The sequence below is a fragment of the Etheostoma spectabile genome, chromosome 19 (assembly GCF_008692095.1).
Source record: "Etheostoma spectabile isolate EspeVRDwgs_2016 chromosome 19, UIUC_Espe_1.0, whole genome shotgun sequence".
Taxonomy (NCBI): Eukaryota; Metazoa; Chordata; class Actinopteri; order Perciformes; family Percidae; genus Etheostoma; species Etheostoma spectabile.
In genome coordinates this window covers 440,877-453,430 of record NC_045751.1, presented here as the reverse complement: position 1 = coordinate 453,430, position 12,554 = coordinate 440,877, and the positions used below count along the sequence as shown (strand labels likewise).

Here is a 12,554-nt window from a genome sequence, read left to right as displayed (position 1 = left end):
TTGACTTGTTTTACATACTACAGTAGGGCTTTATTTTGTTATACTATGTTATGACCTTTTTATGACTTTTTCGCCATTCTATACCATGACTTTTTCATGACTTTTCTGACATACTATAAAATTACCGGTATTGACTTTTTTCAACCCACTGTACTATTCTATTACACTTTTTTCTCCATACCAGTTCTGTATCAGGTTAGATAATGCTGGGGGGATAAAAGATTGTGTGTTCAAATCTTGCAGAGTGTAATCAATTTTGAAACGTGCTTTCCAGAAATGAAGACTTCAAATAGTCAAAGCAAAGCAGTTGGTTCAGATCGCTCAGGGGGACAAGAGAAAGGTTAAAAGACAGAATGGGATAAGGATCTTATAGGGTGCAATAGGTTTTGAGGTCCAATATAGAAAGGGAAATAGACAAATTTGATGAAATATAGTATCTGCGTGTCAGATTAGATAGCAAAGCATGACTGAATGTTGTGTGTTCAAATCTTGTGATTAGTTCTGAGACATTTGTATGTTCCAGGAAAGAAGATATACTATGACTTTTTTCGATATACTATAGTAGGACTTTTTTTTATCACTTTTTTGACATGTTGTACTATGACTTTTTTATGACCATATTATGACTTTTGTTGACGTCATGCTGTATTCTTTTTTCAGAATATAGCATGATGTTTTTCAGCATACTATTCCATGACCTATTTGGACATACTCTACCATGACTTATTGTTGACATACTATACTATGATTTTTTTCAACGGACCATACTATGACCTTTTCATCACTTTAATCAACATACTATTCTGCGACTTTTTGTTGACTTTTTCAACATACAATACTATGACCTTTTCTAAATACTATAATTTGACTTTTTTTGACGTATAGTACCATACTATGTCTTTTTATTGACTTTTTTCAACAAACTATACTATGACTTTATTTGATGTGATGTGGGAAAATTAAAAATATACAAAAAACAAAGCTCTGTCAGCAGGTTCAGATAGCTCAGGATGACAAGAGAATGATTAAAAGGCAGAAGGTTGTGTGATTGAGTCTTATAGGGTGCAATGAGTTTTGAGGTCCAATATAGGAAGTGAATTAGACAAATATGACAAAAAACACATATACCTGTGTATCAGATTAGATAGGACAGCAGGATGAAAGAGTAACTGGAAGACGGAAGGTTGTGTGTTCAAAATTTATGATTTTTAAGTTGAGACATTGTTTGACATACTATACAATGACTTTTTGTCACTTTTTTGACATACTAAACTACGACCTTTTGGTTGAATTTTTTTGACATACTATACCATGACTTTTTTGACATACTATACCATGACCTTTTTATGACTTTTTCACCATACTATACTATGACTTTTTGTTGACATACTATGACTTTTTTGAAAGACTATACTATGCCTTTCTACGACTTTTTTTACATAGTGTACTATGACTTTTTCATCACTTTTTTTAACATACAATACTACAACTTTTTTTGACTTACTTTACTATGACTTTTTGTTGATTTTTTTCGGCATGCCATACTATGACCTTTTCATGACTTTTTATGACACACTATACAGTGACTTTTAATTGCTTTTTTTTTAACGTACTATACGATTCTGATACCTTTTTTTTGCCAAATGTGTCATGTGTCAGTTCAGATAGTCTATGGGCATCAAAAAAGTGTTGAAGGACAGAAGTTTGTGTGTTCAAATCTTATGTGGTGTAATCAATTTTGAGAGCTGCTTTTCCAAGAATCACCTTTTCATCACTTTTGCAACTTTCTATACTGCGACTGTTTTATCACTTTTTGACATGCTATACTATGACTTTTTCATTACTTTTTTTGACATGCTATACAAATACTTTTTATTACTTTTTTTGACATTTTATACCATGACTTTTTTGTGACTTTTTTCAACATAATATACTATTACTTTTTTATCACTTTTATCGACTTACTATACTATTACTTTTTGTTAAAGTTTTTCCACATAATTTAATTTTTTTTTTTTTCACCAGAAGATACTTTGATGTTTGTATCACTTTTTTCGACATACTACACAATGACTTTTTCCGGCATACTACACTATAACTTTTTTATCACTTTTATCGACGTACTATGACCTTTTCGACATACTCTAATTTGACTTTTGGCGAAATACTTTACTTTGACTTTTTGTTGACTTTTTTCAACATGCTATTTTATAACCTTTTTTTGACATACTATACTAAGACTTTTTTTGACGTACTACACTAGGACTTTTGTTGACTTTTTCAACATACTATACCATGACCTTTTCGACATACTATACTGTGACTTTTTTATCACTTTCATTGACATACTATAATATGACATTTTTGACATAATTTTATTTGACTTTATTTGACATACTATACCATGACTTTTTGTTGACTTTTTCAATATACCATACCCTGACCTTTGTGACATATTATACTGTAACTTTTTCAACATACTATACTATGACATTTTCGACATGATATAATTTGACTATACTGTGACCTTTTGTTGAATTTTTTGCCGTACTTTACTATGACCTTTTCAAAATACTTTAATTTGACTTTTTTCGACATACTATACTTTGACTTATTGTTGACTTTTTCAACATACTATTCCATAACTTTTTTCGACATAGTACACAACGACTTGAATTTTTGAATCACCTTTTTGACATACTATACTATGACTTTTTGTTGACTTTTTCAACATACTACACTATGACCTTTTCCCCATACTATACTGTGATTTTTTTGACTTACTATACCATGACTTTTTTTTATCACTTTCACTGACATACTATAATATGACATTTTGACATAATTTTATTTGACTTTATTTGACATAATATACTGTGACCTTTTCGACACACTATGGTTTGACTATTTTCAACATACTATCCTATTTTGACCTATCCTTTTTTGACATACCACACTAGGACTTTTGTTGACTTTTTCAACATATTATGACCTTTTCGACATGCTATACTGTAACGTTTTTGACATTATACTATGACTTTTTCATCACTTTTATCAACGTACAATACTGTGACTTTATGTTGACTTTTTCAACATTCTCTACTATGACCTTTTTGACATTCTATATATAGTTTGACTAGTTTCAACATACTATCCTATGACTTTTTTAATCATTCTTTGCGTTAGACTGTACCATGATTTTTTTGACATACTACACTATGACTTTTTGTTGAATTTTTCAACATACTTTACCATCACCTTTTTGACATCCTATAGTTTGACTATTTTCAACCTAGCCTACTATCCTATGACTTTTTTAATCACTCTTTGTGTTTGACAATACTATGACTTTTTTAACATACTAAACTATAACCTTTTATGAATTTTCAACTTACTGTACTCTGACCTTTTGTTGACTTTTATGACATACTAAAGTTTGACTATATTCAACATATTACTTTTTAAATCACTCTTTGTGTTAGACTATACTATCACTTTCATTGACATACTACACTATGACTTTTTGTTGACTTTTCAACATACTATACTATGACCTTTTGACATACTTTAGTTTGACTATTTTCAACGTATTATCCTATAACTACTATGACTTTTTTGACATACTTTACCATGACGTTTTTATCACTTTTTCAACTTACTATACTGTGACTTTTTTATCAAGTTTTCGACATACTATACTGTGACTTATTTCTGACTTTTGTCGACACAATATAGTATGCTTTTATCACATGCCATACTAAGTATTTTTCATGGCTTTGTTTGACATACTATAACGTTTTAATGACTTTTTCCAACATACTTTGCTATGACTTTTTTGACATACTATACTATTACTTTTTAATCACTTTTTTCACATTAAAACACTTTGACCTTTTATGACTATTAAACTCAAAATGCCATAACCTTCGAAGTGTAATGTAATTTGAAAAGCAAAGCTAGTGAAATCCTTGGAGCATAGTCAATATGAAATCATAGAATGTGTTGACCTATGACTTTTTTCTGACTTTTTTAACATACTATACTGGACTTTTTATCTCTTTATCAACATACACAGTACTCTGACTGTTTAATTACTTTTTTAACATACTATACTGTCTTTTCCACATACTTGACTATAACTGTTTCCCACATACTTTACTATAACTTTTTTGACATACAGTACTATGCTATGACCTTTACATTACTGTTTCAGTCATAATATAGTATGTTGAAAAAGTAATAAAAGGTCATGGTATAGTATGTTATTTCGAAAAAAGACAGGAAAGTCATAATAAAGTATGTCTAAACAAGTTATAGTATAGTATGTCGAAAAATGCATAGTAAAGCATGTCGAAAAAAAGTCATAGAAGGCTTATAGTTTGTGGAAAAACGGCATAAAAAGTCATAATATAGTTTGTCAAAATAAAAATCATAGTATATTTTGTGAAACAACTAAATCAGTATTGTTTTTTGGTTTGAATCCTTTCAAATAGTGTTGACAGTGTTGACATCTCAGAGAAAAAAAACAACACAAAGCAGGGTTCTATAGGTGTAATGAGACGCAGAAGGATACATTGTTTATATTTTCAAACAATCGCTACATTTATTTAGATGGCGTGCAGTAAGATTGGCAGAAGGATTGTCCCAAGGTTTATACACACAGATAGGATAAACAGGGTTGCAATTTAGGATACCAATGAAACCCGTAAGAACTTTCTTCAGAGTTCTCACAGAATGGAATGGGAATGTAACATTATTCACAAAAGTATAGCATGTACAAAAGTATACTAAAATATAGAAAAAAAAGTCATGGTAGGCCTATAGTGTGTCAAAAAAAGGCATAGTATACTATGTAAAAACAGTTATAAAAAGTCATAGCATAGTATTTTGAAAAAATCACAAAAAGTTACAGTATAGTATGTTGAAAAGTCATAAAAAGTCCTAGTCTAGTATGTTGAAAAACAGTCATAGTTTATGTCAAAAAGTCACAGTATAGTACGTCAAAACAAGTATAATAGTGCATGAGTATAGTTCTAGACTAGAGCATGTTTTAAAGGGATGCAGAAGGGTTCACACATATGTTTTATTCAGGAGAAAATCTCAATTCAATTTCAGAGCTCAGTTTTCTTTTTGAATTTCTTCTGTGAACTTTGTCCCTCCTTGTGGAAGACTTTCCCATCAGGCTGTTCTTTCCACTTCAGGGTGACTCCACTCATTCCCACCACCTTCAGCTTGCCCTGGAGCTGGGAAACACAAACAGTAGCCATTTTTGAAACATCAATCTAAATTATTTAAAAAGGTATAGTTTTTTTAAATTTCCCCCTCACCTTTTTCGGGAGTTGTTTACAGAAAGGGTCATTCGCCCCAGAGGGGGCCCCCCCGGTTCCTTCCTTTTGTATTGTCTCCCTTATGACTGTGCTTTTACAAAAAAAAAAAAAAAGAAAAAACCCTTTGGGAATAAATCATTAATTCAAAGTGATGTGAAGTGCAATTTTTTCCACTTCCACGGGGGACTAAATACTCACCAGGCGGGGGGGACGCTGTAGCAGACAAGGAATCATTACAGGATGGATCATTCCTGTTCTCGCAAAGCTAAAACCAAAAGGCCCCTGGGCCCAATAGGAATGAACCCTGTGGAAAGTTGAAGGTAGCCACCCCCATCGGAAGAAATGTTGGGGTCTTGAACAAACCAAACACGCCCAGTACCCATTCGGCACCAAATTTGGACCTTGGGTTCTCGTGTGTTCCTCCAGTGGCCAGGTTGAAATTTTCCCCTGCAGACTCTGAGCATGGCCCAATTCATTTTTTTTTTTACAACAAATTTTAAGGATTCAGGTTTTTCCTGCAGTGAAATTTTTTTTTTGGGGGGGGGGGGGGTCGTTAAATTTTGATTAAATTTAAAAAACAATTTTGTCCAAAAAAAAAAACAAATACCCCCAACATCCTTACTCTGAACGAAAATTGGGGGCTTCTTGCAATATCCCCAACCACCATTGTTTCAATCACACACAAAAGTTTCGCTGATAAAAGCTGGTTCTTGCCCGTACGATTTGCCAGTTCCGAACTCATTTTCCACCTTTTTCTAACCCTCGGACCCCCCAGTAATTTGTACTATACGGGCCCAAATCCACCCCCCAAAGGGGGGTACCAAAAGTTCCACGGTGTGAAAATTTGGTTTTTCGATTTTCTAATGGTGGAGGCCCCGTGGGTTTCTCTTGCATACCCGAGCTTCACCCAAGCTTTTTTTTCAAAAAAGGGGTATGATCAGAGGCATGGGGAATTTTCCCACCTGTGAGTGGAACACTTTGTTGTCAAAGGTTGTATCATCTTTAAACCTGGAGTGGTCAAATTTTTTTGGGTTTTTGATAAATAATTGTAAATACAGCCGTTTTTTCACCCCGGGGTTTTTGTTGACTCCTTTGTTTAGCTACGAGTAAAAATCTCACTTCGTTTTTCCTTTTTTGGGACCAAGGCATACTAGGTAAGGACTACTCCTTCAAAGAGGTTGATGGCGGGCCCCCAAACGCTACCCAGATAATAAGGGACAAGTGACGCCAAACGTCGGGGAAGTAAAGGGCTGGATAAAATAGAGCTGTTTGGGGATTTTGTGACGGTTTTTTTGTTGGATGGAAAAGTCCCTTGGGGAAATTTTTGGGAATATTTTTCCTTGTAAAAACCTGAAACATGCGAAAAAATAAAATATATATAAAATATATTAAAATATAATTTATATTATAATATATATATATAAATATAGACAAAAAAGAAGGGGGAAAAGAAAAAAGAAATAGGGAAATTTAGAAAAAGAATACCAATAATAAAAAATGTTAAAAAGTTTTGCTTTTATAAAGTCACTTAAAATTTAAAAGACCCCAGCGACAAAATCCCCACTTTTAGAAGGAAATGGCCAACAGTTTGTAAATCAACAAGGGTTTTTCCCCGGCTAAAAAATTTCAGGAGATGTAGGCCTTATATGTTGAGGTTTTAAAAAAAAAAATATAATGTAATTTATAAAGTGCATGTTTTGTGTGCAAAAAGTCAATTTGAAAGAAATAGTGATGAGGTAAAACAAGTTTCGTGATAAACCGGGACTGTAGCATTAAGCCGTTTTTTAAACCTGAATTGATCGCCCGACTAATTGTGAATCAGGCCTTTGGAAAAATCAGCTGTTGTTGGAAAAATTTTACTTAGGTTTTTTTCTATTTTTAAAAGTTCGAGGAAATTTTACTTGTTTCCCTCTACTTTAATCTGAAGAAAACAAAAACTTTTTACTTTAGGTGAGATTGTTCAAAAAAAAACACATTTAAACCAAAAAAAAAAAAAAAGGGGTTTTCCTTACAGGGGTTTTTGCTCGGGTCTGTGGTTTGGGTCCCCTGGTCCTTTTCCCTGCTTCCCACCTTGCGCAATTTTCATGCTTCCGTCTGTCCACTCTCTTTTCTCTCACCCCCCCGGTCAAGGGGAACCCCCCGCCTTTAGCCCGGGGCTGCTCGAGGTTTTTGCCCCTTAAAAGGGTTTTTCTTTTCCCCGCGCCCAGGGCTTTTGGGGGAAGTTGGGTTCTGTAAATAAAATCACGAGACGGTCTAGACCCCTTTTTTTATGAAAACACAAAGAGATACTGTTGTTTTTTTTACAACTAACAAATGAACTGAATTTAATTAGGCCGTGGGCCTAACAAAAAAGCTTGGGGCTTGTATGTTCCAGAAGTTAAAGGTTTTGTTTTGTATTTTATTATGCTAATTTTTTAATTTTAATTCAATTTTATTTTTGGGATCAATTTATAAAAGGTTATCCCCGGGCACTTTACAGATGAGTAGGTCTAGACCACACTCCAAAAATTAAAGGACCCCAAAATCTAGTATTTTTTCCAGGCAAGCAAGGGACGGGCGAGGAAAAAATTTTTTTTGGCGAACCCGGGGCAGACCCAAAATCTTGGGAGGGGTGCTACGGGGGGTGGGGTTGAAGAAGAGTGGGAAATAAAAAAAATAGAAAAATATAGTTTGTAGCAGTTCTTTTTAGTATTCTGGTACATGAGGACTTTTATTTTTGGTACATTTCAATTCTTTCAGAACATTTTACAAAAAAGGACAAAAAATGGGAAAACAATAATTTAAAATTTTTTTTAAATAACCCCTGAACAAACTGGACAAAATCTTGGTTATAATTTCAGTCCAAATATTAAAATAAAAAGCAGCGACTGCCAATTTTTTGAAGAATTAGACCCCGAGGACAAGACAACCCCCACACCCCTTTATCCTGTGGTCTGTGGGTGACAGATGGCTTAGGTATAGTAAAGGCATGCAAAAGAATTTGAATCAAAACAGTTTAAGACAACAAATCCGCTCTTTTTTTTTTACAAAATGTAAACTTGTCAAAAACCTCTTAAGCAGTTGGGGTGGATCTTCTGGAAGTTGTAGGATGTTTTTATGTAAAAAAAAAGAACAAAGCCACCAGGGACATTCCCCAGGGGGAGCCCTTTTTAAGAATGAACGGGAAAAAACCCCCCCTCAAAATATGTTTGTGGGGCTTTTATTTGACAATCAGTGGATGTTCCAAATTACAGTCTTCAAAATCCCTTTTTTTTGTAATCCCCCTGCATCTCAAAAGAACCCCGCCCCGGAAAAAAAAAGAGAGGGAAATTTGTACTAAAAGGTTTGAATTGAAGTATCTATCACTTAGTTTCAGACGCAAAGTTTATTTTCAAACCCCCGCTTTCAAACGGTACAAGGGCTTTTTTCCACCATCACTTTATGGAAATATTTAGGATGGTTTGTAGGAAAATTAATAAAGGAGGGGAAAGTTAAAAAGCAAAACCCTCAGTTTTTTTTAGGACACTGGTAAAAAATTGTAAATGTATTTTTTTAAAATTGAAACTTGTTTCACCCCTTTTTTTTTTCTACAACTTTAATTCTTTTACCTTTTTGACCAATAAAAAATGCAAAGATTAAAACTATTTTTCCAGTGTTTAAATCCGCTGCAATTTTCCCTTTCGCGTCACGGGAGAGGGGCAAAAATGTTTGTGTACTTTCCAGTCCCCAACACACACTAGATAGAGGGCCGTCAGATGGGGCCCTTACCATTTAGTCATTAAGTTTACAAAGGGCACAGTTTCATTCATCCCCTATTTTTGTGTAAGTGGCTTCCCCCAAAAAGGGGGAGGACCCAGGGATCGACCACCAATGATTAACTCAAGATTTGTGAGACCAAAAGTTGATCAAAAGTGTCAGGGGAAAAAAAGAATTGAGGCTTATCCAAAAAAAAAACCCGGGGTCAAACCAAAAAAAATTAAGAAGGTTACGCTAAAAAAGAATGGGTACCAAAATTAGAGGATTGAGGCAGATCAAAGAAAAAAAAAAATCTCAAGAGGCAGATTGAGGACAGTAAAAACTACCCTTTTTTTACCTCTCAATTTATTTTTTTTTTATTAATCCCCGGAGGGGGTTTTTTTAGTAAGACTGATTACTTTCCCCCAATACGTTTTTACCGCCCTGTTCTATCTTTTTAGTGCGTGGTGCATGAGACAAGGGATAAAATTTTGACAATTGCTGAGGTGAGTAAAAATTTTTGAGAAAATAAAGCCCCTTATGAACTAAATTTTTGACAGCGGCATTTTTTTTGGAGGCTATCCCCACTTTGCCCCAAAACATTAAACTAGTTTAGAGGTGGTATATTTTTCTTTTTTTAAGTATAATTATTATATATATATTATATAATATATATAAAATATATATAAAATATAAAATATATATATTAATGTTTATTTTAAATGTCCTTAATTTAAAAATTAGATTTAAAAAAAATTTAACATCCCCCTATTTTAAAATTCCCCAAAGAGGTGGAGGTGGGTCCATTTTAGCATTTGTTCAACGACTTGAAAGAAGCTTATTTTTTTTGAAGTAACTATTTTTAATTTGAACTGGATAATTTTGTTTCTTATTTAAAGTAACAGTAAATGTAACAATTCTTTTTGTAAGTAACTTTTCCCCAACCCCATTTTAAAAAGGGCCAGATTTGGGGTACCAAAACAGTTTTTCTAATATGATTTTATAGTTTAAAAAAAACCAAAAACCCGATTTGGGAAACGAAACATAAAAATTGAAATTAAAATAAAAAAATTAAAATTTTGAAATGTAAAAAAAAAACCCCAAAACCAAAACTATGTTTGGGGGATTTAAACAATATTTTAAAAATAGAAACTTTAACCAACCACGGATAGGTTTTGGGGGGGACATTGGCAGCTCTGGGGAGTGAAACAAAACAGGTTTAATTATACTTTATCTGTGTCCCGCAAAGAAACGTGATCGATAACTCAAAAGGCCCCTAATCTTTTTCACTATCCAATGTGAATTCTCATCTATATAAGGGCGAGGATCACTTGGTAAGTATAAGACATTCCCCCACTCCCCAACCTCTTGCACACCAACATCTGCTGCCATCCCCCCCGGCTCCTGGGCCTCTGTCTCCAGCCACAACAGCCTGGCATCAGGATCCTCATCTGAGAACTGGAGCAGAGATCCAGAGCTCCGCAGAACCTTCAAACACTGTTTAAGCACCAGACTGGCCTTCCCTCTCCCTTCCTTAGACCTCAACAAGGCATCTGTGGTGCCCTTATCAACTATAAGATCCACACTGCTATAGCCACAGTGCCTGTGAAGCTGTGTGCAGTCCAACTCTACAAACTCAAGCTGAGAACAAAGATTATGAGGCTGAATGGCTTTGGCTTGGACATGTTCTTGCATTAGTTGCACAGCTATGGGAGAAATGTCTGCACAAGTGACCCGGACCGGCTGGGCTGAGTGTCTGAAAATACAGGGCCCTAGAGCAGAAGTGCCACAGCCCATATCCAGGACTTGTAGCACAGCACCTGGGTGGGACTCGGTCTGCAAGAGAGGCATAATGAAGTCCCGGACGGCATCGAAGCCAAAGAACCACTCAAAGTTTTTGAAGGTGGTTGTCTTGCTGCGGCTCTCGGCGTAGAAGCGGTCCCAGGTTGCTTTCTTATCCATGTTTTCAATCAGTTCAGCTAGGCAGAAACACAGATGGGATTATATTGCAAGTTAATAAGTGAACGTTAGCTGTAAAACACAAATACATTTCACCTTGGAGCCTACATGGGTCTGTCATATATTGAGGGACTTTATGCCAAACTCTTTTTAAAATGTCCTTTCTTTTAACTTTTTCTTAGGTCCTTAGAAGCCACTATTGAATTCTACATGACAAAAATCTACCAAGCTGAGAAACTTTGTGATTTCATGCTCATGGAAATAAATTAAAGCAGCATTGGCTACCCTCAGTTGCCAGTTTATTAGACATAGCTAAAACTGTCCTGGATTAAAGCCTATCATTTGTGAAGATGATAATGTCAGCTCTTTATTGTTTAAACTGCTGAAGAGATGTGTTGATGTATCATGTGTTGTGTTATACTGCATTCGTTTTAACTTTGTGTAACGTTAGCTAACTGGCAACTAGCTACCGCTAGCCAACACTAACCAAGTCCACAACTTTGGAGAAGTGCTAACGCTATTGATGGTACGTATCCAAATTAGAGCTCTTGAATGACTATGTAGCAAGCCAAATAGAGTGTCAATCAACACAAACGTGCTGACGTTAAGTGAAATTAACACTTCCTAAAAAAAAAACAGATAACTAGCGTTAACGTTATTCAACTTGTCAAATATAACGTTGCAACTGACCGTTAGTTGGCTATCTAAATAGCTAGCTGGCTAGCTTATTGACTGCAGTGCCACTGCCAAGTGTTACTTGCTATTACACCATACACAGACACATTTCAGTTAATTGAAATATCTGAATGAAAAATGATAGGTTGATTTGAACGCACTTGTAAGCGAGTGATGCCGTACACAAGCGGCAACTAGTCTCCTGCCTGACAGTGTCAGCGACTTTGCTAACAAAGACATTTTTTCTTAGCGACCTTGTGTCTTGTCTTCTTCACTGTTGTCCAACGCAAGAGTTCTCACTCTGCCCAAATGTCCTGCTACCAAGAGCCCACGGAAACGGCAACGAGACGGCATTTCCTGCTGTTGTAGGTCGTACCGTGCTGTAATGACGCAACTGCGCATGTGTAAATACGGGTGTAAACTAAGTGCACGCACGCAACTGATTGTCAACAAAAAACAGCTGTTCTCCTGTAGCCATCTCAGTTCACTGTTTTACATCTTTGCTGTAATATGTATGCATGTAAGGAAACTATGCACTGGATTGAGTAGGTCAGCATTGGATGTCATTCCTGGTAGTGGCTCCTACAGCTACAAAAATGTATCACTCTTAAGATATAACAATATTTATATATTGTTATATTTTTGCCTTACAAATCACTTTTTATACCTAAAAGTGTTATGCAAATGCTTGACAATCAATGGCAGAATACTATCTCCATGATAAATTGTCATTCAAACAGCAAAAAATGTACGACAATTACTGGTTCAGCTTCTCAAATGTGGAAATGTTCTGTCTCGGTGCAAATTGCATACATTTGATTTTTCAGCTGTTGGTCGGACAAAAAGCTAACTGATCATGTCCCCTTGGGCTCAAATAAT

At 35.0% G+C, this 12,554-nt stretch overlaps 1 protein-coding gene across 1 annotated transcript; it reads right to left on the bottom strand.

Annotated features, from left to right (window-relative positions):
* Positions 1-5,111: 5,111 nt before the first annotated feature.
* LOC116669436 (citrate synthase-lysine N-methyltransferase CSKMT, mitochondrial) lies at positions 5,112-12,064 on the bottom strand. The gene is made up of 3 exons (XM_032499320.1): positions 11,930-12,064; positions 10,389-11,020; positions 5,112-5,243 (listed from the first exon to the last, which is right to left on the bottom strand). The coding sequence occupies exons 1-3, from the start codon at positions 12,027-12,029 to the stop codon at positions 5,112-5,114; spliced, it is 864 nt and encodes a 287-aa protein (XP_032355211.1). The 5' UTR covers positions 12,030-12,064.
* Between the last annotated feature and the right edge of the window lie 490 nt (positions 12,065-12,554).